At 37.3% G+C, this 24,025-nt stretch overlaps 1 protein-coding gene across 1 annotated transcript in view; it reads right to left on the bottom strand.

The window, feature by feature from the left end:
* Positions 1 to 10,414: 10,414 nt before the first annotated feature.
* Positions 10,415 to 24,025, bottom strand: part of TMTC2 (transmembrane O-mannosyltransferase targeting cadherins 2) — a 245,508-nt gene continuing 231,897 nt past the window's right edge. Inside the window, exon 12 of the mRNA XM_033058311.2 lies at positions 10,415 to 13,304. Coding sequence (XP_032914202.1) covers positions 13,125 to 13,304 — 180 coding nt within the window. The 3' untranslated portion in view covers positions 10,415 to 13,124. The remainder of the gene's footprint in view (positions 13,305 to 24,025) is intronic.

Raw genomic sequence — 24,025 nt, forward strand, 5'->3', positions numbered from 1 at the left:
TATCTGTAAATTGGTTGTGAATGATGAGATCTATGAACGTCAAGTACCAGAAAAAACTTTGTAAATCCAACAAGCAAGTTTGTAATGAAAAGTGTAGTCATTGCTACTGGGTTTGAAATTTAGAGTGGGAAGCATTCACACCTCAGGTAGATATGTTGAATCTATACCTCCACAAGAAGGTTAAGCCCTGATGCTTTAAGCTCCCCAAAAGTTCATTCCTGCCATTGCACAGACCTACACAGCAAAGTCAGAGTCAAGGTGAAGCTGAGAAAGTCCCCGTGAAGCTGAGAGGTAATCCACATACACAACAACAATTAACCCTTTCAACAGCTCTTTGAAATGCTTGAATTCATCAATACATAATCAATATTAAACTGAAGATTAGGTAAGATTAAAGTACTGCATTTTAGATTCAAAAGACTATCCCTCCCCCTAACAAGCCACATGATTCATGAATTTTTAAAAAAAGAAGTTTATTGTTTCTTCAGCTGAATCTTTCAATTGAGCTGAAAAATTGTTTGCTTTGCCATATCCGGTAAAACTGGAATCTGCCAGCTGAATGACCAGCACTGTGGTAGAAAACAAAAAAACCTGAACCTTTTCAAGAGGTGGGAGGTGAGGCTATTAAAAAAATCGGGGAGGGAATAATTATTTTAGAAAAATCGAGTTATTGTACAATAAATCACAGTTGTGACAATGAAGGTAGAAAAGAACTAAAGATAAGAATCTAATTACTGAAAAAATGAAACTAGGACTGAAAAAGATATAATTAGTGAAGTTATTTTTAGATATTTTTTGGTAAATAAAGTGAGGAACACATTTTTTCACCAGAAGTTAATAACATAAAAGCATTTCAGTGGAAAAGATTGTTCTTGAGGTCTGTGATAAAAGAAAACTAATTATTAACATACAGGAGTTATTACAATTGGACTTTACAAAGGAAATGTGTAACCGAGATTAAGGATACATTTTACCCTCATCTTCATGAGACAGCATATTTAGAACTAGATTCTTTGGTTTATACCAACTAGAACCTGTTCTTTTTTATATTAACTTGAGTTGCAGAAATCCACATAATTTCAAAAGGCTTGGTATTTATTAGGTGTGATGGTTGCATTTGTGATTTCTCTTTTTGTGTGTTAAAAACACCAGTAAAAGAACTCATCTAACTTTCAGAGAATACAGCTTTTTGTTTCAATTACAATTTGCTAGAGTAGAAGTAAATTTCACTGTGAGAATCCTCCTCTTCCCCTTGATTACTTGGCTTCATCCTATCAATCATGATTATGTTCCTCCTACAATAATTACAGTTTTAAATCAATTTTCAAACATTGCTCAGTGGACTGTGAAGTGCATTTGAAGCCCATCATCAGAGAAGTTATACTGAAAGCAATGAAAAACAAATGGATTTTGCAGAATAGGGGGAGAAGAGGTTATACACAGGAATTACAGATCATCTTCTTATCAGGCTTTAGCATTAATTCAGTAGAGCACTGAAATAATTACAAATGTGCACTTGACAAACTGAAACATAAATTAGTTCTTAGGTGATTGCTCCAGTTGCCTTAACAACAGAAGCTCTCCCAACATTTGGAAGGAATGTATCTTTCAATAAATTTTATTTTCCCAAACATACAAGGATAAAAATTACAGTAATTTCACGATTATAAGCCGCACTGACTATAAGCCACACTTCCGGGTGCCAGTAACTTTTCGTTCTTTGTCCATATATAAGCTGCACCTGATTATAAGCCGCACTTTGGGTTCGGACCAAAATTTTAGTCAAAAGGGTGCGGCTTATGTGACCTTGTACAGTAAAACAACTCAGTGATTGTGTCCAGCCTTTCTTTGCACCAGCACTGATGCTTTAAAGTAGCTTCTGTCTTGATGTTCTTAAATAACACAGCTTCACATTGCTTGAGTGAGGCAGTAAGTTCCAGCAGAAAAACACATTGTACCTGAGTGGTTTGTTGTGTAAAGACCACTTCATGTCTCTGCTCCTGAACAAAGTATGAGTAAGAGTAATTTTTACCACTGACTTAAGTCAGTGACAAAACCATTATCATCTTCAACTGGAAGAGAATTTCTTCCATACAAGCCAAGTAAATGAAAAACAGCAGCACATTGTCTGAAAAGCAGCAGAAACTGTACAGCAACAACTTCTGTTTTTTGGGAGCAGGTCCTTAAGTAGAAGGACCCTTGAGAAGTTTCCTGTTTGATATAGTATGTTTATTTCTTTTCCCAGGTTTGTCACATCTACTGCTATGTCTTTTTCTCTTAGGATTTTGTTAGTAATCAAAACGTCTCTCTCCAAGAGATTTATTGCCTCTCCCAGTTTTCAAAATATCACCAAGACAGAAATGTCTGGTAGGGGAAATTACTTCCAGAAAAGTGCCAACATATTAAAGCATTTATTTAAAAAACATAACTACCCGAGCCTTTTCCAGCATTTCAGTATTTCAGACACAGGATATTCTGTATCTAATATAGAAGGATAGGAGCAAACCTTTGCCATTGAACTTTGCAGTGAGTGACACTCCACTAAAAAAAACACCCTTCAGTTCTTCTAACTGGGTATCCAACCTTGTGAATCAAGTAGGCTCCAAGGACTTAGGTATGTGTACAGAATTATCATTCCCCTTGTACCAGGTCTGCTCTACATGTTCATAGTAATCATCAATGTTTAATTTAACAGATGGCTGGAACCTGTACAATTCCTCTTACGAGGTACAGAGTATGGTTATACCATTCCAATGTTGAATTAAAAATAGAAATCAACACCAAGTTGCTTATTCAGAATAAGTTAATCTATCATTTCTACAGCCTTCTGAGTCTCTCTGATGGGAAATGTTTGAGGTCATTTTATATTTTAGGTGTTACTGTCTTGTCATTTAAGAAGTAAAATAATAGGTGCATATTAAAAAACTATTAACCCTGCAAAGAAGTAATTTATATAAAAGTTAGATTTGTGTACCCTGTTAGTCTTACTTATAGTCCCTTCAATGAAGCAGAAAGACTAATTACTTTTATTTATACAGTCCCATTAGAGCACTTTACAGCCAGCTGGAAGGAACAAATCACTGCTCTCACGACAGTATTGTCTGCAATGAACATAGCAGGGCAAGCAGGGACAAGAGCCAACAGTAGGAATGGGGTTATGGGAAGATTAAGGTTAGGAAAGTTTGAGAGATGATCTCTTCATCTTATCACTTCCTGAGATTCTAAGCAGGGAACAGTCATGATGAGTATGTCAATTTGGGATTTGTCAAAAAATGTAGTCATGTTGTCCCACACAACCCAAATTTCTAGGAGCCCAAATATCAAGTGGTATTTCTACAATAAGGACTAAAATGGGGATTTCCTCCGTGCCTCTTCTTTAGATGTTAGTGAGTTTTTATGGCTACTTTATAATTTTGAAGGTAGCAAAAAACCCAAATCAACAGAAAACATGCCTTTGAACCCTCTAGCAAAAGAGGACAGTAGGTTCAGTGAGGTGTCTGAGCTACTGCATAGCTTGGAAAGGAAATAATTCTTCTAATTTTTAAAAAAAGAGTCATTTTGTATTTGTACACTTTCATTATAAATGCTTTCAGGACACTTTGCTCCAGTTTTGCTATAATTTTGTATTTTTATACCTCAGGCCTAATGAGGTTGCTGGGATTCTACCTCCACAAAGAAAAAAATTCATATAATCAATATAGGTGGTCCTTTTCATATCATAATTTTTAATAAGATAAATGAAATCCATGCATGATGGCCAGCTTCTCTCTCCTGTCTCACGGGCCATTCCTTGGGAAGCTATCAAGGTCCAGCCTGCTTATCCCAGCTCAGCCTCTCCCTACAGTCAGTGAATACTTGTTAACTTTCTAGATGCATTTACAGTAGAAATTATGTACAGTAATTTCACGAATACAAGCCGCACCAATTTGACCAAAATTTTGGTGGAAACCCGGAAGTGCGGCCAATATTCCGGGGCGGCTAATACATTAACAAAATTCTAAAAGCTGCCAACACGGAAGTGAGAGCCCGCGGCAGCCCCAAGCCAAGCTGGAGCCCGGTCGGCCCCGGCTGAGGTGGGAAAGCCTGGGAGAGGCGGGGCCTGCAGTGTGGGGGGCGGGCGGCAGAGCCTGAGCCAGCAGGGTGGGCATGGGGGGCGGCAGAGCCCGGGCCAGCAGGGCGGGGGAGCCCGGGAGAACTGGGGCTAGCAGTGCAGGGGAGCATGGCAGAAGCAGGAAGGCCGGCGGGTGGGGCTGCCTGGCAGCGGGGGAAGCCCAGCAGAATCGGGGCCAGCAGCGTGGGGGAGCCCGGCGGTGCGGGGGCCTGCAGTGCCGGCCAGGGCGAGGAAACGCGGCGGCGGTGCAGACGGGAGGGGGCGGCCGGCGAGCCTGGTGGCGGCGGCGGCAGCCCTGCCGGCGGGGCGAGCGAAAGCGGCGCTCGCGAAGCGCCGCCGCCGCGAGCGAAGCGCCGCCGCTGCTCGCGGAAGCGCCGCCGCCGCGAGCGAAGCGCCGCCGCTGCTCGCGGAAGCGCCGCCGCCGCTCGCGAAGCGCCGCCGCCGCTCGCGGAAGCGCCGCCGCCGCGAGCGAAGCAGCGCCGCCGCTCGCGGAAGCGCCGCCGCCGCTCGCGGAAGCGCCGCCGCCGCGAGCGAAGCGCCGCCGCCGCGGGGCGGGCGCGGCGCTCGCGAGGCGCGGCGCTCGCGAGGCGCGGCGCAGGGCGAGCGAAAGCGGCAGCGGGGCGAGCGAAAGCGGCAGCGGGGCGGTGCTGACGGGAGAGGGGGGCCAGCGAGCCCGGTGGCGGCGGCAGCACCAGCCGGCCAGCCCCGCCGAGCCGTGGCGCTGAGCTGGGCCACCCGGCCCCGTCGGCAACCATGAGCGGGCCGAGCCTTCCTGGCCCCGCCCCGAGCCAGTAAAGCCCGCTATGCCGCGATCCTGTTACTAATTGGCCAATTTGTGAAAGCTGCGCACGGATTCTCGCGACGAACGAAAGTGCGGCTAATATTCGGGGTGCGGCTTATCTATTGACAAAGACAGCAACATTGTCGAGGCACTGGGGGTGCGGCTTATAATCCGTGCGGCTTGTATTCGTGAAACTACTGTAAGTCATTTGCAGTCCCTGTGTAATCTTTCCAAGCATAGCCTGTTTAGAGATCAACTCTTCACAAAATGCAACAAGCTATCAGCTAAAGCAATCAGAGAACCCAAGCACGCCCACACACTCCACATCTTCCTGCTCTGCGTGCCAGAAGGGTGTTGCAGCTCAAAAGATGCAGGAAAAAGAAAATTTTCTGATGTAATTCTTGCCAGTAGCCATTTTTAATACTTAGTATATTATATCCTAGGTGTTCCAGGGAGGACCATCATTTGGTTTATGCATTTCTTTCAGAAACAGACCTGATCATGAGGCTCAGACGGGCTCACCTGATTTCAGGATTAGCAAAATTATGGAAAATGTCCCAACAAGCTGTAGCTGGTGTGATTGTAGAGTGAAGATCCTGCTCCATAATTTTGTGCCTCTTCCAGGGAGAGATGTTTTCTTATCTTCACTTGGAGTTACCTGGGCCCAGGTGCATGTGTCAGTTTTCTGTGGAACTCTCAGGGTTTTGTATAGCTAATTATTTATTTATATGGGAACAAAGCTAAAAAAGTAACTAAATACAAGACTTCTTATTCCAAAGTTTCCTCAGAAGAAGAGAAATATTGGAAAGATTATCTGTTTGATGACATCTTTAATTAGTAATTTCTCAATAAATTTGAAAATCTTATACCTTAATTTAAAAATAGGAGATTAAAAAGTGCACCATAACTGAAATGGCAATGAAAAAACCAAGTTAAGCAGACTACAAAGGACAACAAAACTCTAGTAAATACTATTACACTGATCAGTATAAAAAGTATAAAATTTGAGTAACTAATCTGTCCACTAATCTAAGTATTAAAAATCCTATTTGCAGAGGATTCCTTATCTTTTCAAAATCATGATCTTCATCGAGTTAAAGAGAAATCTACTTTTATATGTTCACCTCTAACTGACATTTATATATCACTACTGAGAGTCCAGAAAAATCCTCAACAGTACCCATCTCATCATCTCACATGACTTTTTTTCCTTCTTCCTGTGCCAGAGAGGAAGTTTTCATATCAATCAGAATAAACATTACAGTAAATAACTGATTGAGAATAAATTGGGTAGATATCTGCAGAACTGACAGGAAGATTATCAGGCTGTGATGGTGCCAGTGGGACACACAGGTGTTCACATGCAGGCAAAGTGTGTCTTTAGCACAATGGAGTGCAAAACCCATCATCAGCATATCCAATTATTCTCAGAATGCTGAAGCTAATTGTAAGCAACCGAACCAAACCAAACTGAAATAAAACAAATTTTATTTCTTTTTGGCTATGGCTAAAAAGCATAAAACTGATGTAGAAGCTCAACCAAAGGTCTTCTCTGCCTTTCGCTTCAGGGAGAGTTGTTCCTCTTCTGGTCTCTAAATAATTCATAAAACTAACAGAAGATAGGGGAGACAATTTTCTATGCAAGAATATCTAAAGCATTTTTTAATTAATGAGAACTATCAGGAGACATATTCAATTTTTAAAAAGTCAAGAAACACAAATTTACAGTTACATACTTAAAAGATTAATTGCCACTAAAACTTCACAGGGAAATGGCATTTTGGAGGGAGGAATAGTAATTAAAATAATAGATTTTAATGACAGAGCCACTAAGTGCCATTCACTGACCTCTATTGCTATTAATACTACGTTTCTCTTAGTTTGTTTTTTTAAATAATTTTTAAAGTCTTTCATCAAGGTAAAGGACAAAAAACGCTATGAAATGATGGTGGTTGAAAAAAATTAAAAAGTCCTATTCTGCCATCTTACATCTTCATGTTGTCATATCAAAACATTCTCTATCATGAGAGGAAAAGCAATGTTGATTACAGAAACTGTGGGTGTGCAGAAATTAGTCACTTTGGCAATGACGTGCTTTGCATATCAGTAAAAATCAGAAGAGGGAATTGATTTAATATAAGGAACAATACACTAAATTATACACTCATGTACTGTAGAGAAACCTAGGGTTATGGTTGCAACAAAGATGACCAAATAATAAAAAAAACCCCAATTCTATGAAAAGCTAATTTCTTATTGCAATAAAGAAAAATACTGGGCATGCAGGAATATCTGTTTCAAGAAAATTAGAAATGAAATAAAATATTTCTCCAGAAGTGGATAAAAAATGCTTTGCTGACAGGAGAAAACTAAAGAACAACAAAGACTCTCAAACAATCTCTGATTTCCAGGATTACCTGTTGCAGCAAACTACTGTATTATCAAGTTGAAAAATCTGTTCACCTGGGCTAAATAATTACTGAAATCAAAGCTGAGCTCAAGTTCAGCCATCAAAGCTCCATTTCTATCTATATCTAAACAGAACCTGTAACTTAAACTATTGAAACTCTGCAAGAGAGAAAACGCAAAAATATCAATGCAGAAATAGAATGTCATCAGCTAAAAGGACCAGTGTTGCAAGGAAAGGCAGGCTCACACCAGTTCTATCAAATGAAGAAAACCCTGCATGTTCTCAAAACATGGCTTCCACACCTATTTGTGCAAAAGGAAATCTAAATTTTTTAAAAAAACACCAATCTGTGGTTAAATGCACACAAACTGATAGAAATTAGTATGTATAAACAATTTAATCTCCATCCTTACATATAAATATCTGTAAGCTCAATAACTTTAGCAAGTAAAACTAGGTTTTGTTACTGCAACTATATTCAAAATAATTTGAATGTACAGCAAGAGTGATTTAATCTATTTCATCTTAAGCCATTCCAGAAGGTGCACTGTGGTGTTTTTTGCCTTCTGAAATGCTTCCTCATATATAAGCTTTAAAGCTGTCCAGTTCTAAAACTGTGGAACCACTAAAGAGACAGTGCACAACAACAGGGTAAATAAGAGAAAGGATTTATCTTGAAGGGAAGGGAGAAATATTGACTTGAAATGTGAGTAAAAATACAACTTTAAAGGTTTTCTAATTAAGTGGCATAATTTGGGTCACACTTTCAGACTTTCATGGGTGTCATGGTTTAACCCCTGTTGGCAACTAAGCACCTCAGAGCCACTCACTCACTGTTTCCTGATGGGACGGAAGAGAGAATTGGAAAGGTAAAAGAAAGACCATAGGCTGAATTTAGGGGGAAAAAATTAAAATTTAAATTAAATTTAAATAAATTTAATACTTTAAAGAAAATTAACAGCAATAATAATAATAATAATGGAATATTATAGAAACATGAGAAAAATAAACCCTAAGAAACACAAGTGATACAAGTGAAAAACAATTGCTCACCACCAAACAACTGATATGCAGATAGTTCCCAAGCAACAGCTGGCCCTGCCAAACTTCACCCAGTTTTATTGCTGAGCATGAAACCAAATGGTCTGGAATATTCCCATGGTCAGCTGTCCTGGCTGAGTCACCTCACAGCTCCCTGTGCACCCCCAGCCTCCTTGCTGCTGGGGCCATGTGAGGGGTAGAAAAAGCCTTGATGCTGTGTGAGCACTGCTCAGCAATAGCTAAAACATGCCTTGAAATCAACACTGCTTCTAGCTCAAATCTGAAACACAGCACCATTCTAGCTACTGTGAAGAAAATTAACTCTATCCCAGCCAAAATCAGCACAATGGGGAATATATTTTTATGTCCTGAACTTCACAGTACTATGTTCCAAGGCCAGCTTTTCCTGTTGGTAATGTTTGGTTTCAATTTATTATTACAACAGAAGAACTTATAACTTTTTACAAGTCTGTATAGCTTTGGGGTTTTGTTTTGTGGTATTTAAAAAAAAATTGCTGATGCATATGCTTTTCCATAGTTTATCCTAGAATAACTTGATCTCTGGGTGCATTCTTTGCTCTTGGAATAAAGTCTGTCCCTCTAAAGGTTCACTAATTTCCCCCAAAATGTCTGCCTCTGCTCCCAACCTCCCTCATAATATCCCTTCAGAACTTCAGATGCATTCTATTCCTCTAACCCCATTCTTTCAATGTCACACTACTGAATCTCAGGGAGATTAAATGTTCAATGTCTGTGTGAAACAAGGCAGGGACTTTTCAAATAGTAGGATCAGTCTACCTAAGGGAGCCTATCTGATTGTAATTCAGCTGCTGGTGCCTGTTATCAGATGTGAACTGGAAGCAGTGTCTCTCTCATGCTACCTGCATTCACCTCTGTCAGGCAGAACTGCTATGACCATGCCTACAACACAGTGCCAAGCCAGATCCAAAGGAGCTGGTATACTTATACAGAATCGTCTAATGCCTTACCTTTATCCTAGTTGAAATCCCAGAAGTGATACAGCTATCCATACCAAGGACAAGGTCAGATGGGTCTGTGAAAGCAGAACTAAAAAAATTACCAGAGAGCTGTCATGTGCCTTCATCAGAAATGGAGATGTAGCAAGTATCTGTTGCCTGAAAAGTGTGATTCTTGGAAGCACAGCACAAGGCAAACAAAACATGATCTCACTTCAGGGCTAAGGTGCCAGAGCAGGAGCTCAAGCCCATGCTTAGACTATTTCCATGAGAAACAAGTGACGCAGTTCAGATGATTCTCTGCATACCCTGCATTCATCATCTGCCATTTTTCAACACTTGCTCAGGCAAGGAATGGCTGAAGGTGAAGCATGACCTTCAATAAAATAAGACATGACAGGTGAATTTGCAAGCCAGTGATCGAAAGACTGCTCTGCTCGTGCCCATGCATGTTTTTTGATCATAGAGCAAAACTATCAATGCTCAGGACCTGAATGCAACAGAAGTAAGACGGTATAAGAATACTGGTGCTGCCCTGAGCTAAGAAGGCTCTGTCCATAGATTAAGAGAAAGCCAAAAGGCCAAAGAACCATGGCCAAAGAAACATCTCTGCATGGGAAGGTAGAAGATGAAACTCATCATATGACATTGCAGCATGAGGAAAAGGTGATCTCATGCATGTAAAAGACCTTGTACACAGGAGGAATCTTCTCTTCAGCTTTTGAAACCAATTAGATTTTAGCATAGTTTTTACTGACCTCATGTTTGTATGGTAATGTAAAAAAATTTTGTAAATATATTAATCAGCTTTTATTCTTACAGTTTAGATACAATAATCAAAAATGATAGTTATCACATCCCTTTGGCTAGATATAGTGAGTATAAATATTAAAAAGTACTTTCAGGGAACCTTTATGAAAATATCCACTGAAGTGCAATTTCAATAGAGTATTGAAGAAAGCCAAACGTGACAGGTTGTGTTTTACTTATGCTATACAGTTCTCCCATACATAAAATAATCAAGATTGCTCATTATGTTAGAACAATTAAAAAACCCAAAGTGTTGTTACAGTAACACAAAGGAATACACAGGGTATTAGTTATCAATGCTTTATTATTGAAAACAAAATTGAAATTCTTTTATCTGGCACATAAACAATTATTTCTACAAAAAGGAAAGCCTACAAATCGGATAATTTATACAAATAACAGTTTTTCAAAAAATAAAATTTTAATTTAGTAAACTTGTCTTGTGCTCTTTTTTTTTTTTTTTTTAAGCACTGTCTGCAATAATCCACCACAAATCCCTGAGCAGAGAGACATATTTTAAACATGTTTTAAATTTATCCCAAAAGAAGAAAGTTATCAAGCCCAGACCTATATTAAAAAAATGTATTCAGGGACATTCTTGGTAAATTTATGGTAGTCCTTTTCTCTTTTTGTTTTCCTTTTCTTTTGTTGGTTTGTTTTTTTTTTTTAAAGAAACAAACAAAATCAGTTATCAACGCAAGAATGACACTGTATAACAGGAGTGCTCCCCTCTTTCCCCTTCTGTGCAATGAATAAAAATTACCAAACAAGAATAAGTACAAGTTGAAGGAGACAAATAAACTGGTGAATGGTTAAGACCAAGAAGCCATCCAAATTTGATGGCTGTTGAGCAAATAAAGCTACAGGATTCCACAGTTCTATACCAAACTCAGTTACAGTTACTACCTATTTCTATATCTTTTCCCAGAAAGTCAGTAAAGCAGGAGAATAAGTTCAAGCTACCATTGTATTCTAACACTGGTTTCAATGATCAAGCAGAAATTCAATTTTTGATCCTTCAATTTTGCTTTTCTAGCAAGAACATTATTTGAGAAAAACTTGACGCATTTCACAAAACCAAACAATCTCACCCCTCTGGCCCTTCTGATGGGCCAGTTGTAAATTTAGCTACTTACAGTTTTTAGTGAGCAAGAGGAAAGAAAAGGAAACACATATAACTACAGTTTTTCTGCTATACTGACTTTGAAACAGCTATTCCCCAATCTATTTCAATACAGATTTAAAATCCAAGTGTAAGGGTAGAATGACCAAGAAGGTAGAATATAAGTCAAGTGTTCCCTTTTCCATTCAGTACATACACTAACCACAGAACAAATGCAAACCAAATAAAAGAAATAGCAACACTTAGAGACTGTTGTGTTAATGGCAGGTAACATTGCTGCAGTCAAGTAATAAATAAATAAATACAGCAAAGTGTTCTCTATGTTTTTGTTGGAATGGTGCTCAACAGTTAAAAAGGAATACATAAACTAAAAATCCCAAAGCCCTTCTCAGTAATAAAGAGTTTTTAACAGAAGATCCTGAAAAAGCTTCAGTTCAAGGTGCTCTACCACGTTATCTATCATCATGAAAGGAATACTAAAGCAGATACCAAAGGGCCATTAAATGAAATAGTACATTTTCTTACAAGCAATAATACTTATTCCAAAGAAAGAAAGCAGTTAACAAATGGCCTGGAAAAAAACAAATTACTAAAATTACTAAAGCTTCATACTCTTTGATTTAAAATAAATTATTTTTACATTTAAAATCTGAAGACTAAAACAGTAATGAGGCTAAATCATTCTGAAAGAGAAATAAATTGAGCCTCACCAAAAGCATATCTAGATATTTGACAGCTCTGCTGCTAGCATGTGTCAGAATACAAACAGAATGCTAATATTTGGTTAGAATCTGAATAGGTTTGTTTAAAACACCAACAATATGAAAAGTAACTGGCAGCCATTACTGTTTCCTCTTATCTACACTATTTTAAGTATGATCGAATCGAGTCCCTTCAGTTATTTGCTAGACTCATCAACGCGTAGCATTCCCTTTTCTCTGAGTTGCTCCATGAAGTCTCATTTTAGCCTACCCAAGCACTAGTATTTTCAAATTTCATTTTGATTACTAATTGCAAAAATATCATATGCAGAGTCCAATTTAAAGTTGGACTTATCTGATAGTAAAGCAAACAGAGTCAAACACATTATTCTATAATATCAATTTTTTTTCCTAAGATGACAGTCTGACCACACTGTTTTGGTATGATGGTAAACATCCCTCTTGCTTGTATTACTACATCACACCTCTGGTCTTTTTTTCCCAGCCTACATACTACATCTGATGTAGAATACAGACAGCTCCTTGGTCATTCTGCCTACCTCACAGAAATTTGACTGTGTCTCTCAAGAAAACTGCACTATAAGTTAATAAGCTGAAGTAACAGGCATATTCTCAGTAAACATCTTTCAATGCTGTCATCTAATCATGTGACAGGTTTGAAAAAAAATGGGCCATATAAGCAAGTGGTTCAAAAGTGAGATACAGCAGCATTAAGACAAACTGCAAACACACTGGATTTAGTACACATTTTAATGAGTTACAGTATCAGCAAAATACTTTAACCCACTGTTACCACTCTAACTCCCATATGGCTTAGTGTATACTGTGTGATTTTCCCTTCATATTTCTATGACAGTATACATTTCAAGTACCCACCCAAAACTAAGCAATATGGGATTTGCAATTGTTTATCAAATATACTGAAACAACTTCTCTCATGTGCCGTAGTTCCAAATATTTTTGTTGTGTAACGAAACCCTCAAAGTCTTCCTTTTTCTATTTCTCTAGTAGAATAGCTTCTCCTAGCAGCAATTAGGACCTCTGATCCTTGCAGTCAAGTCCAGCAAGTTCTCTGACCTGACAACTGTGTGGAAGTTCTAGTTCCTGGGTTTAATCACTTTAAGGAAGAGAAGTTCAGAATTTTCATCATCATGTTTTGGATGTTTTCAAACCTTGTTTCTCCATGATATTCCACAACTTGCGAAGATTGGACTGGGTGATGACATCATCAGGTTTAAGTTGAAGAGCAAGGAGGTAGTTTTCTTCAGCCTCTTTCAGCTTGCCATTTAGATGGAGAATGGCTCCAAGATTCATAAGGGCAGCTGGATACTGGTACCAATTAAAAAAAAAAGGAAGAATATTACAAATATTTTCAATTTTTCTATTTAGACAATCTTCTTCCACTTAAATTACTCCCTTATGTTTGCTGATTTTTCATGGAAGCAATTTAGTAATTTAAGCAAATACAGATAACAAGAAAGTTTCTGAACAGCTGCTGCGTAGTTTATGCTTTAAATAGGTCAAGCTCTGGTGCCTGCAGTCATAAGACTTCTTTCTTTAATGAGAAAACAACAGAACTCCAAAAGGCTTAAATGTGATAATGTTGCCATAACACAGGTTTCAAGAGAAAATTAAAGTTATCCAAGAGTGAATTAGCAACAAGAATTTAATTTTAATCAAATCCATTGCCAATAAAGAGTTTATAATAATTTGGAATAGCTAACACATTGGAACTTATCCCTTTCATCTCTTTGTCTTAATTTAACTGGTAGAAAATACAGCCTGCTCTCAAATTCTAAGGATATTTAGGGGTTCTAGGATATCCACTTAGATTCCCGCTGTGGCATTTATTTCTTAATGAATGAGTAAATAAAATTAACAATGGTGGAAAAAATACTATTTTAATAACAAAAACGTTAACATTTTGTAACAAATAATTTTAAAAGCTTATGTAACTAAAATTTATTTCATATTTACCTAAGACAAAATCTTTAGTTTCATTTTACTTTTTTCATCTCTAAGTTATTCCATTATGAAACATACCTGATCACTGGGTTAACAAGGGCAGAAAAGCACATTTATGAAGCTGAAGTCTAACCTACCTTTTGGCAAGCATCAAAATCACCATTCTAGTGAAAGCACAGTAAAGGCATTTGTCAAACCAGTACCTTACATTTTAAAGAAAAATGGGGAAAAAATACCACACAAAGTTCACTATGGTTTTCACCCTCAGGTCAGCCTAAGTTTCAATGAGCTTTAGGAAAAGTCACTTTTGAAGTCACATAGTTTTGCCTCAGAGGATAAGTGTTTCAAGCCACCACTCATCAGTGTTCCACTCAAAATAATATTCAAAATGTGAAGCCACATGGCCTATCAAGTTCAGACTACTGTGAGGGTGTGTTGCTATGTTGTAGGAGCTCTCCAGTGACAATAACATCAGGAAAATGGTTAGAAACTGGAACAGGTTGTCCAGAGAAGCTGTGGAAGTGCTGAATGCCAGGTTTGATGGCGTTCTGAGTAGCCTGGTCTGGGAACTTATGTCAGAAAAGTTTGAATTTATGATCTTCAAGGACCCTTCCAACCCAAACCAGTTGATTATTTTATGAAAATATGTTAGGTAGAAGGCCAATAAAATATGTCTGGTCTTCCAGACTGATGTGGTAATAGGAAATCATTACGATGAGGAAGACCTACCTTTGTTCCAAACCTCTCTACTACAAAGTTAAACTCATTACCTCTTATCCTTTTTAATCAAGCTTCAACAAAATGCCTATAATTCTTATGCCCAAAACCTGCATTATATGGTGGAAATGTTGTTGAGATAATTCCAATGTTTTATATCCTCATACTATATATTCATACCTTTTCAGCTTTCTTCTTGCTTCTCTTAACCTATTAATATGTGCATCACAAAAACTCATAAAGAATTGCGATGCACCAAATTTTCAGAACAAATGGTCTACAGAGTTTCAAAATAAGCAAAACAAAATTAGTTCAGCTCTCCTTATTGTAAACATCACAATGCTAGTGAAGAGGAACCTGAATATGTAATTTATAGATTTACTTTTTCTTGCCATACCCTGACAGATTTTTCCACCTTCCATAAGTCAGTTACTTAATTCTACTGCAAATGAACCAAACAAAGAATGCCAGCTGAGTTGTATACAGTTTTATCAGTTAAATACTCTTCAAAAGAAGGGAAAGTGGGCCCCTGAAATGTAGTCTACACTACAAGTAACTCATACTGGCAGCCATATTTTCATAGCTCCACCTTTGAAGTGCCAGTCTTGCGTACTGTTTTGCAAAGAAATAATATACTCCCTAATTACAGGTGTCTAGGTGCTAACTGATGTTACTAAAGTGAAGAACTCTTGGAAATCAGCTCCCATGTGCAGTGATGACTGTCTAAATACCCCCATATCAAATGCATTTTTAGACGACAGATGGTTTGAGAGAATTTTCTCAAATCGTGAGTAGGAATGTCCATTCCCTCTAGTCATGCTATTTCTTTGTTTAATGAGAGTTCATGAATGAAAGAGCTTTTCTTAAAGTTATTGACACAGACCTATCCTCTCACTTGAATTATAACTATGTGCGTGCTTGCACTGTGACAAAGCTTACAATGGATAAGGACTAAAAATTCTTAAACCTAGAAACACTCATATAAATAACACACATGTTGAAATGTGCTCAGGGCTAATTCTACAGCATTCACAAAACTTACTGTGCAGGAAATAACTGAGTTGTCTCATATGGCTTCCAGAACTCCTCTCCATTTCCTCCATATCCTCCTGAAAATATGGTGTGTGTATGGGACTAATCAAGAACATCACATATGTAAGACTATATGCCTAGATAAGAAACTCTTCTACCATCATGTCTTTAATTTGATATATCATTTCACAAGCGTGAGCAACAAAAACAAATAAAATGAACAAACTGCATGCCTTTTAACTGAAATTTTCCAACTTCTATACATAATTTCTGACTTCCTGGAGACCTAACAAATTCTAGGTCATTAATGCTCTACACAAAGGTATCCACGGAAAATGTGAACCGATAAATCATTTGAGATAGTACTGGAAGTTCACTCCAACAACTTTACATTTCAAATAAGGAAGTACGCAGGATTTTGGAAAGAATGCTCCCTAACTTCCTAGGGTATCAGTCACCCTGATATCTATGGCTTATTGTAACAGCCATAAAAATTTTGCATATCTGCAAGATTCTATGTAAGTGCCATTGCTCTCTTGAATCTATAAGGATGGTCAAAGGATAAGAGACCAAGAGACATTTGCTGTAGTTTTTCTTCACATAGATTGTCTTTTATTAAAGACAGCTGATAAAACTTTTCAGTACGTTAACAAAGGCAGTCAGCAGCTACCACTGCAATAACATGGGACTTGTAGCACTGTATAACAAATGACACCACCTACTACTTCAGAGACTTGAAAGGAGAAACAGGCCTGCCTTCATTTCCTTCTGGAGACAGATGCTTTACATCAGAAATAGCTGACTGGCATTTCTATTGAGGTTATAAATGCTGTCTTTTATGGTCTATTTGGAATAATTCCCATTATTAGCATTTTATCATGGTGTGCTTGTTTCCTTAGTGGTTTTTTGGGGGTGGTGGAGGAAGGTGCTCGTGGGGAGGAGGGGAAAGGAACAACAGATTAGTTAATGAATAATGAAATAACACAAGGCAAGCATTTAGTTGCCTGAGGTGGTTTTGGTTTACACTGATGACAATTTTTAAAATTTTTTCCCTTGAGTACCAAAATAAAAGGAAAGCACTGAGCCATGCAAAAATCTTATCAAAAATTCCTCTCTAAAATTAGAGAACTATAGAATCTTCAAGTAATTCAAAATCATTCTGAGTAGTAGTTCAAGATTACACCACTGTGATAACCATATACAGTATTGGACCCACAAACAGAATCAATCTTAATGATACAGAAGATGAACTGCCTCCATGTTTGTCACCTCTGGCTCCATATACAGCAAATGCCATGGCAGAAGAACAGTCCCAAACACAAAAAGACAATTTTACTCCTACATGGTCAAAGAAGTTACCGAGAGAGAGAAACAAATACACAAACACCCAATCTACCACAAATATACGTTCTGCATGGCAGAAAAGTACGAACAAAGAACAGTCCAAACACAAGCAAGGAAATCCAAAATTATTTTCCTCACAGTTCTGCTTACAGATGACCTTCTCTGCTCAACAACACAGAGATCAGTGCAGTAGATTCTGAGATTAAAGTGCATTTTGTTGATGCTCGGGTATTTCTAAGGACATTATGGCAATTTTTACTCCAGTAGAATCCAAGCGCAAGATACTTCTCAATCATCCATTTTAAAAAGCTACTGAAAAGATGCTGCCAAAATCCATCCTCCTCTTAAGGAACTACTGTCATGTCTGAAACTGTAGATGATTCAAAATATCCCCAGGACTGTTGAATAAATACTGTAATAAGTGTGGCCAACCTACCAGAAACACAAAGGCTCTGTGTTGTTTTTAAAAAGTGCAATTAAGGACACATTCTTTTAAGGATTTCTTTTCAGTTAAAAAGACACAAAACATCAATCAGAAATTAATATTTCATGCCAGCACTTCTAGTTCAAAAGGGGTGAAGAATTCAGATATTTCTCTTTGATAACTGAAGACACATAGGTACAATGACTGAGTAATCAAACAGCAGAGTATTAGTTGTAGAATGGTTCACTGGGCATGAGAGAAAATCATGAGGGACTGCTGCATCTGATCAGTGGCCACCAAGAAATATGCTGTCATGCCCTTTTTTATCCTCCTACAGTGATAGAAAGAATTTTCTCCTCTGCTTTTATTACTGGTGGCAGAAAAAGCAGGGGAGCAACATGCTAAGAGACAATTGTTGCCAACTGGATCTTACTCCCAGTGTAATATATTGACAGCACGAAATTCATCAATGGCACAGGGAAGCAGACCTTTTATCTGAGTCATTTGGTGTTCTCAGATAAACCAAGCAGTAGTTATGGAGAAAGACGCATGTTTCTCCCTGGTTCTTTACTCTATAAAGCTTCTAAAGAACTGCAGTTTGTGTGTGATGTGTCTGGTATTTTGTCCCAAACAGTACATGAACAACAACTAAGACACTGATCTCCAGTAAGCTGGCTAAGACAACAAAAGCCAATTGTCTAGGTATTGATAATTTGGTGCAAAAAACATTCTGGATCAAGATGACAGGATGCATTGCAACGTAGTATGGATTAGACAGAACAAAAAGTTTAAATTCAAAGTTGAATGTTATTTCCTGTGTCATGAAACCAGATAGCAAAACATTCAGTTCTGCTGGAAAACAAATACACAAAAAAATCATCTTTGCAAGCCTTTAAAATGGAAAAATGCTCTGCAACTTTTCCTCTACAATAGTTAAGTACATCACTGAAATTTCAAATCTGCTTATGAACAATTTTAGTAAGTATGCTTTTGTGTCAACAACAGCTTTCAGTTTAAACATTAAGAGGGGAAATGGAGAGGAAAAACATTTACCCTGCCAGTATTGATCTGAACACAAGGCACAGTTTCCACTGCTGTACTAGTCAGAAATGGGCCTAAACATCTCTACTGCAAAGGGAACCTGTGTTCCTATCTAATTACATTAAGAACGAGTAACATAAATAGCTATATAAATCTAAAGAGCAATAAGCCAAGGCTCTGGAGGGGAGTAGATCCTTGGATTTAGTCATCATCCTTAAAGGGTAGTATGCTTTAAACACCAAATAGAGAATAACCCTACCTATTATTTACTAACATATAATTAAACAGAAAGAGACCTCATTCATTGTTCACCAAACAAACAAATTATTGATTTCCAGCGAAGATGAACACCCTGCAGAAAAAAAAAAGACATGCAGCATCATTAAGGAAACCCATAGTTGTGAGTCAGGGAAGAGTTCTAGACTTGTCATTGAAAGGAAGCATCAAGCAGTCTACTTTTTTTCTCAAATTACCACATCAGTAGGGGACAATTTACTATCAATGTTCTCCAGCCAGTGGAGATTTTTTTTCCTCAGCATCTTGTTCATCTCTTCCCTCCAAGACTGCTTAGCGCATCATAAACACAATCATACAAAACCAAATAACCATATATGGATACATGTTACATCTTGATGCTGAAAAACTATTTACGTATGGCCTCTATGTAAGTTCAGGGTAGGCCAGTTTACAGATTGGTAAATTAACAAAAGCATGTGCTACAGCGCTTATAGGCTGTGGATCCCAACAGCTGAAAACATCCCACAAAAATGCACTTACACTTTTAATTTCTGTGTATCTATACATTTTTTCCAATGGTCATGCATCAATTGCTTTGGTTTATGCTTAAGAAGTCTCCTAGGAATCACTCAGTTTATATGGAAACTGTGATGGACATTTTTAGATAACACACTTGTATTACCATAGTAAAAGCTAAAGACGAACACACATTGAGCATTTCACATTACGGTTGTATAAAAATAAAAAATTAAAGGAAGGTAACATTTTCCAGACCTCAAAGTGTTTTTAATGAAACTTCTTTGCTTTCCAGATTAAATGTTGAAATCAGTACAGGATAGAATAATCTTATCCAGTTTTCCTCACACTACAGGATTCCATTTAAAACAAAAAAAAATCAAATTACTTATTTTTTTGTTTATAGAAACCCAACTGTGGCCTAATATCTGCAATTCGATTATTTTAATATATAGTTACGATTATGCTATAAAACACTTAACAACTTATTTACCTTATCCACCACAAATATTCTGCATAGTAAGTAGTATGTCTATACTTCCAGCAAATGTAAAACTTGCTGAACAGAAATGTCATCTGTACCATCATAATGACAAACAGAAATTACTCAAAATCTTTCACTAGCAGAATTTTGTTCTATTAAGAGAAAGTAAATTTATTAAAATGAAAATCAATTTGTGAGTAAATGCATTTTTGCCTGCATTTTCTTTTTAAACCTTGGAAAACAGAAAAGCAAATGGCGTTGTGCTGTTGCCTAAAGACAAAGCCCACTTTTAATGTAAAAGAAATGTAAAATGTTTTAAAAAAACAATGTACTTCACCCCAGCAGTTCACATGCAGGCCTGATTAGAATAGTTGTCCACATTAATACAATCAAAACTGTCTAATTTTCTAATATACAGATAATCAGAGTTTTAAATCACAATTATAATCACACTATTAGCATTAAAACACCTTCATTTTCCAATCAAATAAAATATCATTAGAAAATAAAAATGTCCGCTGAGAATGAATGCATTATCCATTTATTTTTGTCCAGATACTCATCAAATACATTGGTATACAGAGAAGGTTGTAAGCTTTTCCAAGATGCTTGCAACTGGCATATTGTATTAGAATTTCTATTTTTTAGTAGAATAGACAACAACTGCAGTTTCAGAAAGAAGTAATGTTGATTTCTAGCCTTGAAAATTTAATTAAAATTCTAGTTAGGGGAATCTCAATATAATGAGATTTCCACTATTTTGACTCAAATTTTCAGTTGAACAACAAGCCTTTCATTTTCAACAAGCCTTTGCACATTTGGCTGACAACTGAATTAAATGCTTGAGAATTAGATTAATATTTGTATGACTGTATGTTTTCCCAAACTATTTTGGTACTTGTCAGGCATCGCCTTCAGGCGCATTGTGTAAACCATTATGGAACTTGTCATACCTGCTCTGAGCACAAAGAACAATAATATTTTTAATTGTTTTAAGGCTTCCATCATGCACAATCATTTTTAAGACATTTCACAGACAAAGTGGGGTTTTAGAGCATTACAGAAAAGAAGACACTAGGAGATTCTGAGGTATTGCATTTTTTTTCCCTCTTTCGTCCTTTTTCATCTGGCTCCTATCACTTCCATGCTTTTTACCTAATGCAATTAGGTTATGCCCAAACTTTCCTTGAGTTTGATTTTTATGCACAGAATTATGAGAGCAGCTGAGAAGAGAGGCACGTAGTAGAGGTCCTTTGCAAAATGCTGAATTACAATGTTCTGTGTAATTCATAAAAATCCATGCCTTACTTTTTGGCAGCCAGTAATTTTCAGGTATTCCCTGTACAGTATTTAGCAATTAAATGCACAGTACATATTAAAATTATTAACTTCCACAGTAAGTACACAGATTTAATTTTTATTCTTACAGCTTAAATATTTCAGGACTGCAGTTTCTAAAATTTCCTCTTTTGATTGCTAATAATTCAGACCACTAATTGCTCACTAGGTTTTTACAAGGTTGTGACTTCTAAAAAAATTAAATTACTTGCAGTAACGGCAGCCTTACTTACCACATCTGAATAGTGACCCATGCGTTTACAGGAATTAATATCAATAATAGCAAGACATGTTCAGTGGTAGATCTACACATTCACTCTGAAAGACTGCACTTGATGCAGCATATGCTGACAAATGTTGTTTATCAAACAGAAATTTTCTGTATTTGTCAAACTAATGTTTTAAGAAATGGACACATGAAGAAACAATTTGAATAAGTCTTTCCTTTTAAAAAAGCATTAAATTAATTACTTTTAGAGGCACAAGAGGACAATTAATATTTGCAGGACTAGCAGCAAGAAATCAAAGTTTAATTCCTGCCTCTGAAATTCAGTGTTAGAAATTATTCAGTGAAACCAGAGGCTTGCACCAAACTGGACCAGAAAAAGCCCTCTATGGTTGGAGCAAAGTATAATCCGGAGCCAGTAGAATTGCTAAGCAACTTTTTAGTTGATATCTGAGGTTATTTTGCTTCAGTTTTTACTACTATCACTCATTCCATATGAACACCACAGGATCCCACAGAAATCAACTTTGAAAATTCTACCAGTGAACTTTCTGTTTAAGCTCACTTTTCTACTCAAATCAAAAAGTTTGTCTCCTGTGTAATTTCCACAATCTTTGTTCAGAGAGAATTTTCTTCCTCTATTCAATTTGTGAGCTAATCAGCAAAAAACCCTATCAATGGAGCTATCTGAATAGAATTTTCCAAACAGAATTAATGAAAGGTCATGGATATTTCAAAAAGGACAGAAAATGTCTGATAATTTTATGTGTATTTAAATGCAGTCAGAATGTGAAAAAATGAATTAGAACTACTGAGCTGCAGTAAAACTCCACCAAATAACTCCAACATAAATATATTAATCATCCCCTCCTAAAATCCAAGAGACATACAGCAAGTCTTCCTATGGAATTTAATCTAGGGGTTTTATTGTGGGTTTTATTTACTGTTGCTGTTTTATTGGAAGAGGTTTATATTTTCTTTCATGTTGCAATTGTTTGCAATGAGTTTGAGGCAGCCAGATGTTAAGGCAACTGGCACTGTTACAAACGACAATGTCAGATTAAAGTTATTTATTGTTAAGGAAGACAATCCCTACTGGAACACCTGAAGAATTAGTAAAACTTCCTCAGCTTAGTAATAAAGCTGTTCATTGCACGGGAGACATTTCAATAGGATAGGTACACTGGAATGCACATTTGCCCTCCAGTAAAACTAACTGTGGTAAACAGAATCATGTGAATGCAACATGAAGAGGTAACCAATAAACAGTGGAGTTCAGACAGTCTCAAAAAGGGAAACAAGCAACTCTCCATCCTCTCCCCACTGCATCTTCTCATTTGCAGGCCTCTGATCTCTGGACCAATTTCTGAGGCAAAAATACATTCAAACTGATACTGAAGTTACTCTTAAATTCAAAGTAGATTACTTCATAGAGACACCTGCCACCCATCCCCTTCCTAGCAGCCTGCAAATATTCTGTTCTCAGGCAGATCTCAGACCAAAACCAGGCTCACCACAGGGCATTTCTCCTCTATACACAAAACTACATTCAACCCAAAGGAGTGGGAGTGTGGGGGAGAAGAACAGTTACAGCAAAACCACTTTGTGAGAAAGAAACTTTCTCCAGAACTAGTGGGGGGAAAAAATCGAGTAGCATATGTCAATACGCAACTAAAAATCACTCCTAAATTGAGAAACACATCAGAACTACAGATTAGGAAGAAAATTACTAAGTTATTTATCGCAAAACATCCTATTGAGAATGTTAGGTTGCTGGGTTTATGTAATGGGCATTAAATCCACATTCTTATGAGTTCTAATTGCATGATAAATCCATTGCATTGTTTCTGGAATCAGAACTAGAATACTCTATTAGGAAAAGCCTTGCTGGATTCTCTTTTAATTGCGTTCAAACAGATGGTTTAATTTCTGAAATGCTAATCTACTGGTGTGAGTTCTCTATTTCACGGCACTTTATTTCCGATTGACACCAAGGGCAAATTTACCAGACAAAGGCAATCTTGCTCTCTCCAGGAACTGATCGAGGCAGCACAGTATCCCCTGCCCTGTTACTATCAGACTGTAAATCACAATCAAGTGCATAAATCTATCCATGATACACCATCTCCAATTCCACAATTCCAGCAGAGACTGCATCTTTACGAACTACTGCCTCTCATCATCTCAAAGCATAAAGATTTGTTTTACTTAACTCAGTAGTAAAAATCTAGACTAGTTTCCTATTAATTAGCTTCAAAAACCTAGTTTTCAAATTATTCAGTAAAGGAGCATCACAGTTGAGTACAAACACAACCATTGTGCAGTTTTTTTCATTCTTGAAGAGCAAGCACAAGAAAAAGGAGTATCTGTCTACTAAGATGTGGACAAAAAAATATTAAAATGCTAAATGAAACAAATCTGCACTCCAAGGGACAGGCTTAGCTGACTTCACATATTTTTTCATCTTCAAGTAATTTTGATGGTGGACTGAACATATTTATGCATGAGATAAAGACTTCAGACTGGCATAATGAAAATACATATATTTAAAAAAAGCAAGATTCCCATTCAAATTAACTGAGGTGCAGTCCTAGAAAATTTCTGAACCAAACTTTTGACAATGAAACAGCTCAAGTATTATTTGGTATGAGAGTGCCTTCACAATGGAGAATTTGTGAGCTATCCAAGGAGAATTACATCACCTAATGGTACTGGAAGAACCAAAG

This window comes from Catharus ustulatus, chromosome 4 (genome assembly GCF_009819885.2).
Source record: "Catharus ustulatus isolate bCatUst1 chromosome 4, bCatUst1.pri.v2, whole genome shotgun sequence".
NCBI classification, from domain to species: Eukaryota; Metazoa; Chordata; class Aves; order Passeriformes; family Turdidae; genus Catharus; species Catharus ustulatus.